Source organism: Vulpes vulpes, chromosome 15 (genome assembly GCF_048418805.1).
Source record: "Vulpes vulpes isolate BD-2025 chromosome 15, VulVul3, whole genome shotgun sequence".
Taxonomy (NCBI): domain Eukaryota; kingdom Metazoa; phylum Chordata; class Mammalia; order Carnivora; family Canidae; genus Vulpes; species Vulpes vulpes.
The window spans coordinates 104,906,650-104,924,390 of record NC_132794.1 but is presented as its reverse complement, the minus strand read 5'-3'; the positions used below and the strand labels follow the sequence as shown (position 1 = coordinate 104,924,390).

Below are 17,741 nucleotides of genomic sequence, written 5' to 3'. Positions count from 1 at the left end.
AGCCGTTCTGATGTGTGCCGGGCCTGCCACACCTCTCGTGGTCAGGGTCTCACCCGGAGCCGGGTTTAAACCGTGCAGAGCGCAGTGAAGTGGGACAGATGCTGGGCTTCACTGGGCCAGCTCTGCTGCCCGGCGGCTGCCTCTCCAAGGTCAAGGTCCTGCCCCCGCAGAGCGGTCCACGTGCCGCAGGGTGCGCCCCCCTTCCGACCACCTCCCGAGCCGCGCCGCTGCAGGAGGCCGCCGGGCCCCGGCGCCGCCGCTGACGGCCACGCCCTCCTCTGCTCCGCAGGCGTTAGCGCCCCGGGCTGGCCTGTTGGGTCCCCGCCAGCTTTCCGAGGCGCAAACCGCGTCCCCTGAGCTGGCCCCCTGCGGGCAGCTGATTTCCCACGGGGTGAGAACTGGGTTAAACTGGTGTTTACTGCCCACCACGTCCCGCCCTCCCTTGGCGGCCCGCGAGGTCGGCCCACGGCAGCGCCCCTAGCGCGGTCGCCAGGGACGCCGCAGCCCCCAGGCCGGCTGCTCCCCCTCCCCCCGATCGCGCGTGTCCAGGGGTGGGGCGCACCCGCGCGGCTCCCAGCACCCCCCTCCCCCCCGCCGCCCCGGGCATCCTCGCGGGGAGGGCTTGGCGCCGCAGCCGCCCCACCTCCCGCCCGGGGCTGCGGGCCCCGCCCGCCCCGCCCCCCGCGCCCGCAGGTGCAGCCGCCGCGGCCGCCGAGTAGGTGCGTGGGGATGATCTCACTCGCGCGCTCGGCGCCAGGAGGAGGAGGAGGAGGAGGAGCGGGAGCGGACCCGACTTCCGGGTAGTGCCGCCGCCGCACGCCACCGGCGGCTTTTGCTTTTCCTCCCCCTCCCCCTCCCCCCGCTGCACCCCTCGCCTCTCCCTCCTTGCCTTTATTCCCGGCCCCACCTGCCAACATGAACAGCTCGGACGAGGAGAAGCAGCTGCAGCTCATCACCAGCCTGAAGGAGCAAGGTAGGCGGGCGCGCGGCCGCCAGGTGCGGGCGGGGACGGCTCCCGGGCGCGGGGCCGGGGCTGCGGCGGGCGCGCTGGGAGGTGTCCGGGCCCCGGCGCTGCAGCGCCCTCCGCGCCCGCGCGCCTGGCGGAGCCGGGGCCGGGGTCAGGCAGGGGGCGGGGGCTGCGGGGGCAGCTGGCGCGGGCTGCTTGAGCGGGGGTGGGGGAAGGGGCCCGGACTGGGGGCGGCCGGGCCCGGGCCCCCCTCGCCCGTCCCCGCCCGCCCCCGCCGGGCCCCACCCCTGCACCCGGGCGCAGGGAGGCCTGCGCGCTGCCTCGCACCAGCCTTCCCGGCTTTCGCTCGGCGTCGGTCTGGTTCCTCTTTCCTTCCCCAGCCGCGATGCCAGGCCGTGATGTGCTTTACCACCTACCATTTTTAGCAGTTTCTTAGTCAGTAGCCAACACCCTGCCTGTGCCGGGCTTCCTGGATTCGGGTCCGGCCCTGGCCTGCGGGGGAGCCGCCCGCGTGCCGCGTGCCCTCGCGTCTCTACCCCCGCCAGGTAACCGCGGGGCACCTGCTCCCGGATCCCTCGCCTACATCTCCTCCTGCGCTTCTCAACAAAGCCCCGTTGGCGAGCACATGTGACTTCGACACTCTTCACTTTTCAAAATGCCTGTCCTTACCCAGGCCCACGGTGGCCCGAGAATATGGGTCAAGGGAGAGGGAGAGGAACTGCGTAGATTTAGGAAATAAAAATGCGTACGAACGTGCACTTTTGCCGAATCACTACTTGCTGACGCGGCCACATCGTGGAGGAGGTCCTGCTCTGTGGCCAATCCTGCTGTTTTCTGGCTCTTTTGCTTCTGTTGGCTCAACTTATCGACTCTTGTGAACCTGGAAGAAACTCTGCCCCTCCAGGGGCCTTGTGGTTATCATGCCTTCCTTACCCGACTAAGGACATGGGCTAAGCCATACGATTTTATCAGGTCCTGTCCAGTGTATGACCTGTTGCTCCTTGAAACCACAATCATACCATTTGCACGAGGTATGTAGACCTCTCTGGAGTTGACACTCTTGGAAACAAATCTCAGCACGATTGTTTGCCAACCCTGTTATCTTGGGGAAATTGTTACCTCCCTGAAATGGACAGAACGGGATTCTTTGTAATATCTAGTATTTAGAAAGTGTTGGATAAATGTTCATGGGTTTTGCCTTCTCAGTACCTTCAACACCCGTCCTGGACTAAGCCTTAGGGTCATAAAGTCCCAAGCATCAGTGAATCTAGTGGGTTTGCAAAATGCCCTTAGGGGGCATTCCTCAAGCGGTTTAGTGAGGGGCTGGATTCGGTCCATATCTTAGTTCCAATAGCCCTCTTCCCCCAGTAACATAAAGATTCTTACTTCATATTCTAGATGGTTGGAGCTTTCATCATTGGTGATAGCTGCCGGTGGATACCAGAGCTTTTGATGGATGGTCCGTTTTCAAGTAGCGATACAGTTAAAAATTTCACATCTTTTTTTTTTTTTTCTGAATATAATCATTCCAAGGGTAGGTTTATCAAAGCACATAATCCACAAGTTGTTTATACTTGATTTTGAAACACATCCTCTGTCTCTATGTTGGATTTGAGAGCTGAGAAAAAAAGGAAGATTCTAAAGTTTTTGGTTCTTTCTCATATGGGAAAACAAATCCATGGTATTGGTATTTTTAGAGGATATACTTCCTTGATTATGGGCATGTTAAAGGCAATAGAACGGGTAGACTTGGAAATTTGTGTTTCTTAAAAGGTGCACTTTTTTGGGGGTTGCTGAGTCTAGTTACACAGGTTTTGGGATTATTTTCAGCCCATCTCAAAACCAGGCATTTCTTTGTCATTGGATCATAGACCGTGATAACAACTGGCTCATTTCAAGAGCATTTAATAGCTGTTTGACCCATGGAACTAACTGGAAAGCTAGGGATTTGAGGTGGAAAGACAGGCTGCTAGGTGTTTGGGCTGTTACCAGTATGATAATTAATTTTGTAAGCTGACAGTGTGCCTGATTTATTTTTGAAAATAGACATTTAAAAAAAAATACCTGTTAACATTGTGACCACTCTACCACTCTTGTTTAATGTAGACAAGAAGAACCAATTATGATGAACACTTTACTTTCCTTTTTTGATACCACTTCAACACACTCATTTCTTCCTTTAACAAATACTTAGCAGATACCTACCATATCTGAGCGCCACATGGTGGGTACTGGGGGTAGAGGTAGTGAACCAGATAGATAGTCTGTTCTACCCAAGTTTATTGTCTAGTAGAGAGTCATGAATCAAATAGTCACACAAATGTGTATAATCACACATCGTTTTTTTTTAGGATAGAGTCTTCGAAAGGGAATCATTGCATCAGAGGGCCAGTAGACATAAAGTTGTGCCAGGCATCGCCAAAGTGCCTCCCCCCCCCATATGATGGTACCAGTTCACATTCCCCCCAGCAGTGCCCGTTTCCCCCCACAGTTGTCAATGTTGACCAACATCAGTCTTTACTAATTTTGGCAGTCTGACAAGTTTTGCAATTTTTACCAATCTGATGGTCAGAAATAGTACCTTTACAAAAATTGTATTACCTGGTTCTTAGCGGGGTTTGACATCTTTATACGTGTTTATTGGCCATGGAGGTTTCCTTATTTCATTTTTTCCTCAGTGATTTTTAAGTCAAAAATTTGAACCCATTCCCGAGAGGGTGTTGAGAAAGAGGATTCCTATCTACTCTGAATGGCAGCACTGACAGCAGCCTTCCCTAATGTGAAGTCTTCATTGGTGTGGTGACTAAGGTTGCTTTTGACAAAAGTTGTGAAATGTAATGACGGAGTCTGTCATAATATGAACAATCTCTAATTTATACTTACCATTCCCTAAGCTCTATGTCTTATAAATCACACCCACTTCTGAATTACTTCAAAACATTGTATGTTCCCTTCTCGTGAATGGTATAATTACCTATATTATGTCTTTCTAGAAAGTTATATTATGTCCCTTTAAAAAAATTAGCCAGTGTGTGATTGCTTATGTTCAAGCAGATGTTGAGGTAATGAGGTAATTCTCTTTTTGTCCTTTTTGGAGCTTTATTTTATTGGACTGATTGACGTCTTTAATGCACTGACAAATGGCAACTTAGGGTACTATTTCCGATGCATATTTCCTAGCTACTAAAGTGGACATTTCCCTTACAAAACATCATACAATTTGCTCCCCCTCCAGAATGCGGCTGGGAAATGATCGACTTAGCTCAGCGTTTGTTTAAGGTACATGATTTTCTTTGTAGTGTATTCATCCCACAGACATTGAATATTCATAGCCAGGCACTGTGCTAGGCATCAGAGATAGATGAATAAAACTTTGTCCCAACTGGTGAAGAGTTCCTAGTCTAGAGATGATGGTGGGCATGTGAATTCCAGGAAGAGTGTCCAGTTGGCCCAGTTTGGGTCATGGGTTTAAGTTCTTTGGTCAGGGAACAGCAGGGCACCTTGATTGGCAGCCCCCACAAAGACCAATGGATTAGAGTAGTTGTCCAAAAAAGAATGGTGTGCCACTACCAAAAGTGGAGGATGCAGGCTGAACAGACACAAACAACAGAGTCCCTTCAACTGGTCAGCATAGTAATGCTGTGTCATTTGGAAGTTGGTGAGGAAGTGTTGAAGGTAGCGATCATCACCCAACAGTGAGGATGTTAGAAAGTAAGACCAAAATTACAACCACCACCCTGAACACACTATCCTATGATAAGATCATGGGTTTTGAAGCTAGGTAACCTCCTCTTCTCTTTAGAGTTATCATTTTCCCCAAGACTATAGAGATTGTGCTTCAGCTTCAGCTGGAAATTTAGCCAGGCTCATTCTTAGAGCTGAGTTAGTAATTAAAAGAGGCTCCCAGTGTTCCCTTGACTGCTAGGCCAAAAAGTAGCTTGAGCATTATTTTGACAAAAGGGGCCAAATGATTGCCTACCACTGGGACCATATCAAGTCAGGAAAGTGGAAGCATTGTCAATCTTGGATATATACAAAGTCAGTAGAAAACAGTTTGGGGTTTAAATGGTTGCCATGGTGTCAAGTGCAAACTTGGCTTTACATTGTTATTTTTCCAAGTGTGGTTTAGGGGCCACCCGTCTCTGAGTAATTGGGATACACATGCACTTTCTTACCTACTTATTTATGAAAAAAAACCTGGTAAATTTAATTTTCTTCATCTGGGTATATTTTTGTAAAATCGGTATTTGAAATGTTTTGCTTTTACAACAAAGTATAACGTAAGTTGAGAAAGGTGCATGAACTCTAAATGAACATCTCAAGAAATTATTGAAAAAAAAATGTGTCTAACAACACTTAAATCAGAACATCTCCAGAAACCCCTTCATAACCCCTCCAATCATTACTACTTGCCTTTCCCCAAAGATATTTGTGTCACCAAAGGTAAGTTTGGCCAGTTTCTGAGAGTTAGACAAATTGAATCCTACAGGATGCAGTGTTTGCTTCTGTCTTGTTTCACATGTTCTGTGTGAGATTTATCAACAGTGTTGTGTGTAGTTGTAGTTCATTTATTTGGTGAATAGTGTTCCACTATATGTACACACCAAAAAAAAGTTTTTAAGTGAATATACTGTAGACCAGAGGTCAGCCGACTTTTTCTGTAACTGGCCAGATAGAAGGCATGTTAGGCTTTGTGGGACACTTGGTGTTTGTTGCAAACCAACATACTGATTAAAAATGCAATTTCCTCCTGAAGTTGTGAGCTCCTAAGAGACACCAAATGGGCAACCCTCCATGAGATGGACCCTCACCATGGGCTGACGAATGACATCTCATAGTCAGAATTTCCTTATTCATGTAATGCTTTTGTTGCGTAGATAAATCTTACTTTGATTTTTTAAAAGTTAAATTTAAAAATAAATGTATGCTTATAGGAAAACAAGCATAGAAAGTGAAAAGTACAATGAACTGTGGCCTCTTGTTCATTGTTTCTTCATCTTTATTTCATTATACTCTCTTGGGGAGTCTTTATAAACATTTTTTTCCGCCTAATTGTTCCTGCCTCCCATGAAATATTAATACCATAGAGGTACTGTGTATCTTTTTATGTACTCTGATCCTTTGGAGGCTGCAAATCATTGTACTCCCCAGGATCACATTCCTCTTTGAGGGCAGTATACCCCACTGATAATGAATGCTCTACCCCCCCTTTCCATTGCTCACAGTTCTAACTTTTTGTTGTAGTTCCTTTTGGAAATTGTGAGCTTGTATGTACCTCTGTAGTTATCACTGAATATATATTATAGAATTTGCATCAGTACCTATAGAATTAAATCTTTAAAAATTGACTGGATAGGGGTGCCTGGGTGGCTCAGTCGGTTAGGTTTCTGTCTTTGGCTCAAGTCATGATCTCAGGGTCTTGGGATGGAGCCCCGCATTAGGCTCCCTGCTGAGCAGGGAGTCTGCTTGTCCCTCTCCCTCTGCCCCTCCCCACTGCTCATGCTCATCCCCCCCCTCCAAATAAATAAAATCTTTTAAAAATTTTGACTGGATGATGTTCCACTCTACAGATTTCTGACAATGTAGTTAATGTCCTCTGGACGGACACCTCTGTGTTTCTATGTCTTTGCTATTAGAAATAATGCTTTGGGCAATAGATAATGGTTGGAGACATCGGTATGAATTCATGTTTTGCTTACATATGATTGATTACATATAGAAATATTTATAGATATGTGTATGTCTGTATAGTGTGAAACTGTCACAGCCAGGAGGTGTGTAAGGAGACCTGACCACTAAATATAATGGGGTACTGAATAGAATCCTAGAAGAAAACTGGAATGTTAGGTAAAACCTAAGGAAATATGAATAAAGTATGGACCTTAGTTCATAATAAAATGTTAACATTGGTCCATTGATTTTAATAAATGTACCATACTAACGTAAGATGTTAATGATAGGAAAAACTGGGTAGGGCTTATGGGAATTGTCTTTGCAATTTTGCTGTAAAACTAAAGTTTATAAGATTTAAGTTTATTAAAATAAAAATGTTGCTTATATCCTTTTTTTTTAAAAACTTATATCCTTGTACACATTGATTTGTAAGTGCAGCTGTGGGAAAAATTCTCAAAACTGGATCCAAAACGTAGGGATATTAGATTTTATTCTCTTACACAACCAGGCTTTGCTTTAAAATGTAGAAGGAACATGGCTTTCGTTGTTGTCTGTTTACCATGTTGGTAAGTATTTTAAATATTAAGACATGAGCTCTGAAATTTTTTGTATGGTACAATGAACAGTAATGTATTAGGATCCTTTTAGTTACTTGATCCTATCTCAAATAATCTGTGGCACAAATCTGAGTATGATTGTTTTTTATATATACACACACACACACATATATATATATGTATGTATGTTTTACTTATTTATTTAAGAAACAATTTTATGTATTCATGAGAGAGAGAGACAGAGACAGGGAGCCTGACTTGACCCTGGGATCGTGACCTGAGGCGAAGGCAGATGCTCAACTACTGAGCCACCCAGGAGCCCCTATATGTTTGTTTTAAATAAGACTTTTGGGGGGTAGGTTTACAGAAAAACTGAGCAGGAATCTCCACATAACCCCTCACCTTCCCCCACTCCCCATTTTCTCTATTATTACCATTCTGTGTTAGTGTGGTGCATTTCTGAGAATTGATGAGCCATTTTTGGTACATTATTATTAACTTAAGTCCATAGTTTAAATTGGGGTTTATTCTTTGTGTTACACATATTTTGGGGTTTGACAGATGCATGACATGTACCCATCATTATATTATCATACAGGATAATTTCACTGCTTCAAAAACTCCCTCTGCTCTACTTGTTCATCGCTCCCTCTTTACCTCTGAACTCCTGGCAGCATCACTGATCTTCTTATTGGTTCTGTCATTTTGCTCTTTTCAGAATGTCATAGAGTTGGAATCGTTCTGTATGTAGCCTTTTTATGTTGACTTTCACTTAGCAATGTGCATATATGGTTCCCCCTTGTCTTTTTGTGGCTTGATACTGCATTTATTTCTTTTTATCACTGAATAATACTCAATTGTATGGATGTACCACATTTTGTTTATCCATTCACCTGTTGATGAACATGATGGTTGCTTCCAAGTTTTGGCAATTGTGAATAACGCTGCTGTAAACGTTCATGAGGGTAGGTATAGGGGAGGGGAGGCCTCCTGTGGTCCTGTGTGATAGGGTCTCAGCCTCCTGGTGAGCCTGTGCCCCTGGGCTATGACTTTCATATGCTTCTCAGTGTTGATCTTTCTTCTTTAAGTGAGAAGGGAAGGCTAGAGAGGGGCCTGGAGTGAGCTCTCACCTTCCCCCAAGTCTGTTAGACTCTAGCGAAATCATTTCTCCCTAGGGCAGGCCTCTGATATTCACTACAGGGCTGTGGTGGCACTCCTGGAGATAAAACTCGCAAAAGATAGGGATGCTTCTTCTTCTTCTTTTTTTTTAAGCTTTCATTTATTTATTCATGAGAGACACAGAGAGAGAGAGAGGTAGAGACATAGGCAGAGGGAGAAGCAATCTCCCCATGGGGAGCCCGATGTGGGACTTGATCCCAGGACACTGGAATTATAACCTGAGCCCAAGGCAGATGCTCAACCATTGAGCCACCCAGGCGTCCTGGTTCGGATGTTCCTAAGACTGGCCTACTCACTGGCATTTTTAACTCTCAAATGTGTTAGGACTGAGCCTTCAGCAATTCGCCAATAACAGTTGAAGTTTTCCTGTCTTGGTACTGGTTGTTGAGCAAGTTCTGCACCTTGGCTGCTGCTCCAGGAAGTTCTGATGGTTTGTCTCTTGCTTGTCCCTCCCAATTTTTGGAATAGCAGTTTGCCCTGTGACCTCAGTTCTCGGGTAGATCCAAGAAGAGTCATTGATTTTCAGTTTGTTCAGCTTTTCTGTTGTGAGGACAGGAGTGTTGACAGAAAAGCTCCATGCCAGACTGGAAACCAGACTTACGTGTGTATTTTAAACATACTCAGTTTCCTTCTTTTCTGTTGGTTAATTTGAAGTCATTACTGTAGTTCGTTGGGAGTACTTCGTAAGCATCATTAATTCATTAGCACCGAACTGTGTGTCCTACCAAATAATGCGTAAATTTCAGGTTTGCCATAATTTCTTTTCAGATGTGAAATCTGTCATCTTTGTTTTTTGATCAGATTTTCCAGCAGTGTTTTTTTCAGGCTTTTCTGATGCTTTAATTAACAAGGGAGGTATAAATGACTTCTCTTTCTACTCTGGCTCTGAGAGAGGACCCATTGGCATATGTGCAGAAGGGAATAATGTCCTAATTGAACATTATCTCTTATGACTCATGTCCTCGTTCCCCATTAGTAAGAGGTGTTTCAAGGCTACATGAGTCTCAAAGATGCAGACTTAATGGATGAGAATCTACATTAGAAGATCTTATGAGGCAGTGTTTTTCTGGTTATATTTGATGGCTCTTTAAAGCTTCACTTTTATTGAGTATCTTGTAACACGTGACGTGAGAGACCCTTTTAATATGAGGAGGAAAGGATGTGCTCTTTCACGATTTGTTCATATGAAAACCTAGATCCATTCTTTCTTCTTAATTTAACACACATTTATACAGTCTGCTATATCTCAGGCATTGTGTTAGATGTTGGTATCTGTATGCATAAAGGCATAGTCCTTACCCTAGAGGATTATTTCACGTCGAGTGTGTTAGCACATTGCACATAGTAATGCTCAGTAGTTTTTTTTTTTTTTTAAATGGCTTTGGAAATCAGTAGACTGGTCCTGCCTCCAGTGTTTCTTAATGTGGGATTTGACTTTTCTTTTCTTTTTTCTTTTCTTTTCTTTTCTTTTCTTTTCTTTTCTTTTCTTTCTTTCAAGATTTTGTTTATTCATGAGACACACACACACAGAGACAGAGACACAGGTAGAGAGAGAAACAGGCTCCATGCAGGGAGCCCGACGTTGGGACTCGATCCCGAGTCTCCAGGATCACGCCCTGGGCTGAAGGTGGCACTAAACTGCTGAGCCACTTGGGCTGCCTGGATTTGACTTTTCTACGTATCTTTATTTTTAAAATGGGGATGTTAATATTTGGCTTAATTGCTTTACATCACAGATTTATATGAACCAGCTGTTCGGTCAACATAGGTACCAACTCTGCTTCATATTCTGCTGGGTGTGAGATTTATAGCAATGAATGGAATGGGAGAGAAGACAAGAAAACAGACTAATGCTCAGATAATTTATAATCTTATATATAGTTGCTCTAGTAGAACTATAAGAACAGTAATATACTCTGGTAGTATATTAGAAATATAAATGTTGATTTTTGCCCTAGGTATGTGGGGAGGGTTTCTTACAGGAAAGGACAGTTGAATTGCATTGTCAAGGAAGAGCCATGGAAAATGGGTGGTGGGGGAGACCTTGTAGGCGAAGGGAAAAATGTTTATAAGGTGCCTGGTCTGAAAGATCTTAGAGGTGTGATGGATTGAGTGGTGGTCCCTAAGGCTGAATGGCAGGAGTGGGGTGCAGGTTGTAAAGTTCACATCTTTGTGGGCTTTTAAAACCAAGGATGATGTAACCAGATTGCTTTGTTACTATGCTAACCATCTACTTTGGGAAGAACAAACTTGGGATAGAGGGAGGCTAGAGGCTACATGAGAGGATTTTACCATCATTGAGGATTAGAATTAAGGCAGACACACTGTAGAGGAAGAGCAGATTGGGGAGATGTTTTAAGAGATGGGAGCAGTTTGATAATTCGTTGGAAGGTGGGAGAAAGAGGGGAATCAAGGTAGATCTTGAGGTACTAGCTTGATGACCAGGTAGGCGATGACTCCAGAAAGACATCATATATAGAGGAAGGAGGAGGTTTGAGTTAAAGAGGGTTTGATGAGTTCACTTTCTAACATGTTGAGTTTGAGGTGCTTATAGGCTCTCTGCATAGAGATGTCCAGAATAGTACTGTCTAGCAGCACTTCCTGCTGAAATGGAAATGTTCTGTGTCTGCTGTGGTAGCCACTAGCCACATGTAGCCACTGAGCACTTGAAATATGGCTAGTGCCCCCAAAGAAGAGAATTTTAAGTTTTCATTAATTTTAATTAATTTACATGGAAGTAGCCACTTGTAGCTAGTGGCTCTGTATTTGCCAGTGCAGACCTAGAGGGTATTGGTTGGGAAGTACTGATCTGGTGCTTGTACTTGAGATAGGGTGGTTAACCTGCCTGGGACAAAGAGGTCTTCCAGGGAAAATGGGCTTTTCAGTCTAAAACTGGGAAAGTCCTGGGAAAACTATGATTGTTACTCACCCCAGCTAGAGGTGTTATTGCCTGTGTTTATGAACTTTAAGTGTCATGGTTCTAAAACGACTAAGTCTACTCATCTGATCTCTGGGCTGGCTATGTCATGATTTGCAGCCTGGAAAGAAAGCTCCCTTTCTTGGCATTAGGGAGTTAGAAAATAGAAAACCAGCATGATTCTTGAAACACGTGCTCTGCCTAATATTCTCCTTGTTTTCTGCCCATCTCCCTTTTTCTTCCATTCTGTCCTCTTAGGTAGAGATTCCCTTTCCTGGCTGCACATTAGAATCACCTGGGGTGTTCACTTCTCAAACAAATATGGTGCCCAAGGTCCACCCTAGAGTAGTTAAATTAGAATCTTGGGGTGGGGTGGGTGGAGAGGGGGCTAGACAGCTGTATGATTTAAAAGCTCCCCAGGTGATTCTGATGTGCAGCCAGGATTGAAAAGTACAGCTCCCAGACATGCTTCCACTTCTTTGCCATCTTTTTTTTTTTTTTTTTTTAAACTACAACACACTACAGTTGATTGTTAGCCTCCTTTCTTCTTCTTCTTCTTCTCCTCCTCCTCCTTCTTCTTCTTTATGGCAGAGGGTAGTAGTAGTAGGGTTTCAGAGATTTTTCTGCTCTGCCATCTTTTGGGACATGTGCGACAAAAGTCAGCCTGAGTTGGAGGGCATTAGGAAACAGCCTGATTGATCTCTTATCATACACAGGGATCTGATGTACTTGGCTGTATCAGTAACAATAAGTATGGCTAGCGTGTATTGAACACATAATATACCTAAGCACTCTTAAAACTTACATCTTACATGTTAACTCATTCTTAATCACAACACTATGAGAAAGATGTATAATTTTCATTCTTATTTTCCAGATGGGGAATCTGAGATTTAGAGAGATTACCAACTAGACCAAAGTCTCTTGGCTGTACCTTTTAATTACTGTGCTATGTGACCTTACAGCACATTGAAATAAACTGTACCTGTAAGCCCACCCAGGAGATGACGTCTTCCCAAGCTGTGCCTACCATTCATAGCAGAGCGTTGGTCCAATTCACCTTTACTTTTGCATTGGTTACTTCAAGATTTGGAGGATCTGTATCATCAAATCACTTGAGTTGTGCGACTCACTTAAAAATTTCCAAGCTGTGACAGTTCTGAAACAAAGAGGTGGCTTTCTCTGTTACCCTTTAGCATTACCAGAAACGTAGCAGAATACTATAGGTCACTTCAGATTTTGCCAGTTTCGGTGAGGATGGAGTTACATGTGTATTCACTATGGTGTGTGTGTAAATCTTGTTTATGGCAGTGAGCTTGGTTTTCTGACTTCAGTGAAATAAAAATATAAATTAATGTTTTTCTTCCCTTTATGCTCCACTCCCCAGGTGCTCCCTTCCCACTGGGAATTCTTCATACGTTTCCCATACTCTTCCTCTTTATTCCCTTTACCTGGCTTTATTACTATTATTATTTTTTTAAGTTGCACATAGTCACAAGAAAGCACTTTGTGGTTTCCATTAAGGCATGATAGGTGAAGGGTTCTTAATTAATGCTTTTCGTGAAGACCCTGTAGTTGGGAGTCTACTTTCATCTGGATTCTATTGGCAATATAATGGAAGAATCGTATTGGTATTTTTAATAAGCTTCAAAGCTGTTAACTAATGTTTTAAATAGAAAAACATTTTCTTAATGTCAATATAAGATCATGGTTTTATAAGTCTTTATTGTTTGTTTGCACGTCTATAAAGTAGGTCATCAAGAATAGAGTAGTAAATCAATCTTGATTTTCAGCTTTATCTATAGATACCTACTTTTTTTTTTTTTTTTAAAGATTTTATTTATTCATGCATGAGAGACATAGAGAGGCAGAGACAGAGGCAGAGGGAGAAACAGGCTCCACGCAGGGAGCCCGATGTCCCCAGAATCCCACCCTGGGCCGAAGGCGGTGCTAAACTGTTAAATGTCAAGTAAAGTATCTCAATAAAATATATATATTTATTTTTTGAAAGAATATCAGATATGGTAATAAGATTTGGGGCCATAACCATAGACTACCTGGTGCATGAGTGTATATTTTAGAATCTCTTATTTTTATTTCTCTCTGTTAAAAAAAAGAAGGGGTCATTTTATTGATTTTTCATAAACTAGGACAATTTAGTTTATACCCATTGGTTGGGCTTTGTGTGTGGTGGAGGCTGATGAGCTGGTGTGCACAGGACTTCATTCTGTGGTTACTCAAATGTTTTCTTTCTTTTTTTTTTTTTTCCAAATATTTTCTGTTGAAAATGTAATTATTTTTAAAAGGGCTATATCTTTACATGTACACATTTGGCTATTTTATGGGCTAATTTTCAAGGATTCTTTCTGGGTGTGGCTTCAATAAAATTGTCCATTAACTCTTATGTAGATGGTCATGGAGTGGGTGTAATCTCATAAATATTTGTTCATTTGGTTGGATTTTAAGGTGGTGGCCCCACAATCACCATAGGTATTCTAAATCCTTCGGTTCACTGTTGGAGGATACAAAGGATATACTTCACCATGTGAATTATTTCTTTAGGGGGTTTTCTCTGTTCCATGGTTAGAATCCTACACCTCTAGAATTAATAACTAGATTATTTGGGATGTTCCTGAAGTCACTGGTTTCAGATTCTTTTTTCTATTTTTTGGGTATTCATGGAAATAGGAAGCCCTCTTTGTCTTTTTTTTTTTTTAAGAAAACCTGAGCTTTTTGTAGATAAATCCCAATTATATTTTTTGAAAGTCTAGGTGTAAAGATCCAATCTGACAATGCCTGGCTCTGTGGTGCCAGTCAAAATGCTGGTCTGGGAGTACCCCCACCTTACACATTCTGATCCATCCTTAAACCTGGATCATGCCTTTTCTAACCATCATATGCTAATAACATCATATTCTCAACCGTGAGGATATCCAAGAATGGTGCTTTGGATAAGAGATGAATGTGGGTGTTCAGGCTACTTTATTTTTCTGGCGGTAGAGGGTTTTAAATAATCTGCTGAGGTTTTTTTTTTTTTTTTCCTCCCACATAATAAGAAATATTTCCCAACAGTTCACATATTTTTCCAACTTAGTGAAATGAATCTGGCTGGTATCTGGTCATAGCTTGGTGATCGATGATCTTGCAGGGCCTAAAAATAGTTCTTAGCTGAATGCTCATGGCGTAACCCTTTCACTCTGTGGACAAAGCAAATGTGTGACACTGAACTGAATGTGTAAGCCTACATTATTTTCTGGAGGCTGATTTTAAAAATGAACCTCTGATTACAGCACCACAGACTTAACAGTGCTAGAAGGAACTTCAGGGAGCAGCCACCTGTCCCCTTTCACAGGACCAAGTGCTGAGTGCCGAGAAGTGATTTGTCATAGGTCACTTATGGCTCTGAGGTCTTTCTGTGACCTAGGGAGATCCGAAATTTGGCTTAGTGGGCTCACACCTGCTGTGGTCTCTTTTTCTTTCTTACTCTTAAAAGCAGAAGCCCTTCTATGGCCACTTCTCTACCCTACCACCAACCTAGTAAATAGACAATAGAGGTTAGTTGGATCCTGGGTTTTCCTAAAAACTTCAAACTTTTGATAGTGTTATAATGTTGCTTTCCTTTTTTTCTTTTAGCCATAGGCGAATATGAAGACCTCAGAGCAGAGAACCAGAAAACAAAAGAGAAGGTTTGTACTTTAGCCTTTCTTTCCTTTCTTCCACGTGTGAAAGCCTAGACGGCATGGTGCATTGTTCTGCCACCAATTTCAGTTAAATGCGAATGAGAGTTTTTTTCTTTTTTCTTTTCTCCTGCATGTGTGGTTCAAGCTAATATCAACTCCAGGCTCCAGATGGTAAAGAATAGCAGGCATGCCACAGTGGGCGCTGCTCTGGGAGATTAACCGCACAGCTAAATGTGCAGCAAGGCACCAGGCCAAGCAACTCAAGCCCCTGAGAATTGTACTTTTTCCTAACAACCCGATTTGGGATTCCAGTGATGGAATTGGAGGGAAGACATGGTATCTTTGGAGCTTAGACATAGTAGATTCTGGAGAGAACTCTTTGGCATTAGTCGCCAGTGTTTAGCCTGTCTTCTTTCATAAACCTTTTTCATGCCCATGTCTGCTGAGTATATGAATAATATACTGGAAGTTGAAAATCACCTGCAATGAAGATAGTAATGCCCAGCGAATATTTTCAGTTAAACTGAAATCATTGAATTTTACTTACCTTTACTTACCTATAAACGACTAACTTTTTTGGCTCTGCACATGTCTATTAAGATTTGTGAATATTTGTTTATGTATCTTCCCCCTCCCTCTGTAAATTCAGGGAGGGGACACCAAGGAGGTCTAAGTTAAAAAAAGAGTGCTAAATTGAACTAGAAAGGAGGAGAGAGAGCAGAACTGTACATTATTGTTTTTAGATAGAAACAAAATATGTGTTTAGAAATTACTTTGTTTGATAGACCAAATATTTCAAAACATTGTGTTCATAGTGGAAAATTAATAAAATAGATCCTTCGTAGTTACTGAAGCAAATGGTCATCATAGCTCTAAGTTAAGAGACCTTGTCTTTAAAATTTGAAAGTAAGGTCTGTAATGAAAATAGGCAGTGAGCTGCATATTTGTAAAGCCTTTGGCATATTTATTGGGTTCTTAAGAATCATATTTAAGTTTTTCACTCATATTAATTGGTTACCTATATTGACTGTAACATGGTTGGTGATATTAATGAACTCCAATTCACATAAAAATGGATTTTGAGATCATTATTTTTCACCCAGTTTTAAGGCTCCTTTGCTCATTTGCAAATGTTCTGTGAAATCTTAAGTTTCGTCTCCTTTTTCCATCAGGTGATTTAGGGAATGGTAAGTAGGTAGGGGTGATGAAAATCTCTGATAGAAAGTGATTGGTGCATGCATCTCTAATGTGGCAAGAAAGTCCCAGAAAAATAGTTTGACAAGATTCTTACTTCTAATAACCACCAAAAATCATATAGATGTCTTGAGGATACCAACAGGTGGGGAGTTTGTGCTTAGATCCTGGTTCCCTGATGCCCCTCAATTTCAGAGTGGAACCAGAGTAGGGGGATGCTGAGGCCACGTAGCTTGAGCCTGTTTGCCCAGATAGGCAACCATCTTCCAGCTGTAGGAGAAAGAGCCAAGAAGCTCATCAGTTGAGTTTCTTCTGTGGTGTTCCTGGCCTAGGAGGGGAAGAGTAAGATATGATGAAAGGGTTAACTCAGGAGAACTCTTTGACTTAACCTAGAAGATATGAGGGAAGAAAGCAAACAGGTGACTTTATGTGATAGAGAAGGAAGGATATAGAAGAAAATGAATAACATGAGAGGCAGAAGAGAAAATTTTTTGTTTTTTGTTTTTTCTTTTCCTCCTCTAGTCCTTGCTTACCTATAGACCTAGGATTGCCCTAAAAATACTGATCTTCTATAAACATCCATTGTTGTTGGTGGTGTTGGTTATTTAACCGAGAGCCACTTTCTGCAGCGAGGTTTTAAGTGAACCATCTGTTACTACACAAGTGGAATTATAGGTAAAATGCATTTGGTAAAAGGAGGACTGTGAATTACTTTTGCCTATTAACTATTTGCATATTTTTCTATGTGGGGTATGGCCTAATACTTTTGTAACATCTGTACACATTACTGACCTTCTCCTGTGCTAATTCTTTAAAAATAACTATTAACAGAAATGGAAGAAAAGGATGCAGTATGGAATGCTGCAGTTGGCTAAAACAAAATAGAGTGATTTTAAGTTCACTGCATTCTGTTTATCTTCTATTAAAAGACTAACAGGCTTATTATTGCAGACTTTTTCCCAAAAAGGGGGGGCTGTATTACAAAGGATGGAAGCATATAATAAAAGCCTTTTATACAGTATAGAATGAGTAAAAAGCAGCTTTAGTTCTGGAGCTGGTAAATGGAGAACACCATTTTCTCTGGCAAAGCACTTTCATGTGCCTGGCTGAGTGAGCTTTATCCAGTCCATATCCGTAAATACGCATGTTCATGCTTCCCTTGTAGCCCCAAATCAGAGTTTAAAACTAGTCAAGGACAGGAATCTAAAATGAGACTCCTTTTTCCATAGTCAATTTGATCTGGGGGGAGTTTTTCACAGGTGGAAGGGACCGAAGTAAGTCCACTGCAAATTATTTCTCCCTTCCATGTGTCCACATTAAGTCTGCCTTTGTTGCTAGAGGATGAACCTTATCAATGAGAAGAGATAATGGGTTTGATTCCTTTGGGTAAGAACTTTTTCTGCTCTGTTTGGAATCTCCTCTGTGGAGACTACTGATAAGATATGAGATTATGCTTCAGGGGCTGTGTTTATTAAGAAGCTACTGTGGATCTTACACACTCCCTTATGTTCCTCATCTGATGCTCCAAGCAGCCCTGCGTCAGCTCCAGTGCACAGAGAGCAGAACCTTAACAG

At 42.6% G+C, this 17,741-nt stretch overlaps 1 protein-coding gene across 5 annotated transcripts in view; it reads left to right on the top strand.

The window, feature by feature from the left end:
* Nucleotides 1-648: 648 nt before the first annotated feature.
* SHTN1 (shootin 1) overlaps nucleotides 649-17,741 on the top strand; it is a 96,940-nt gene continuing 79,847 nt past the window's right edge. Inside the window, exons 1-2 of one of the 5 annotated variants that reach the window (XR_011997591.1) lie at nucleotides 649-973; nucleotides 14,927-14,979. Coding sequence is in view for 4 of the 5 variants with exons in the window: in XM_072740196.1 (XP_072596297.1) it covers nucleotides 916-973; nucleotides 14,927-14,979 (111 nt within the window). In the remaining variant the exon portion in view is untranslated. The remainder of the gene's footprint in view (nucleotides 974-14,926; nucleotides 14,980-17,741) is intronic. The other 4 variants (XM_072740196.1, XM_072740199.1, XM_072740198.1 and 1 more) reach the window with 4 other exon arrangements.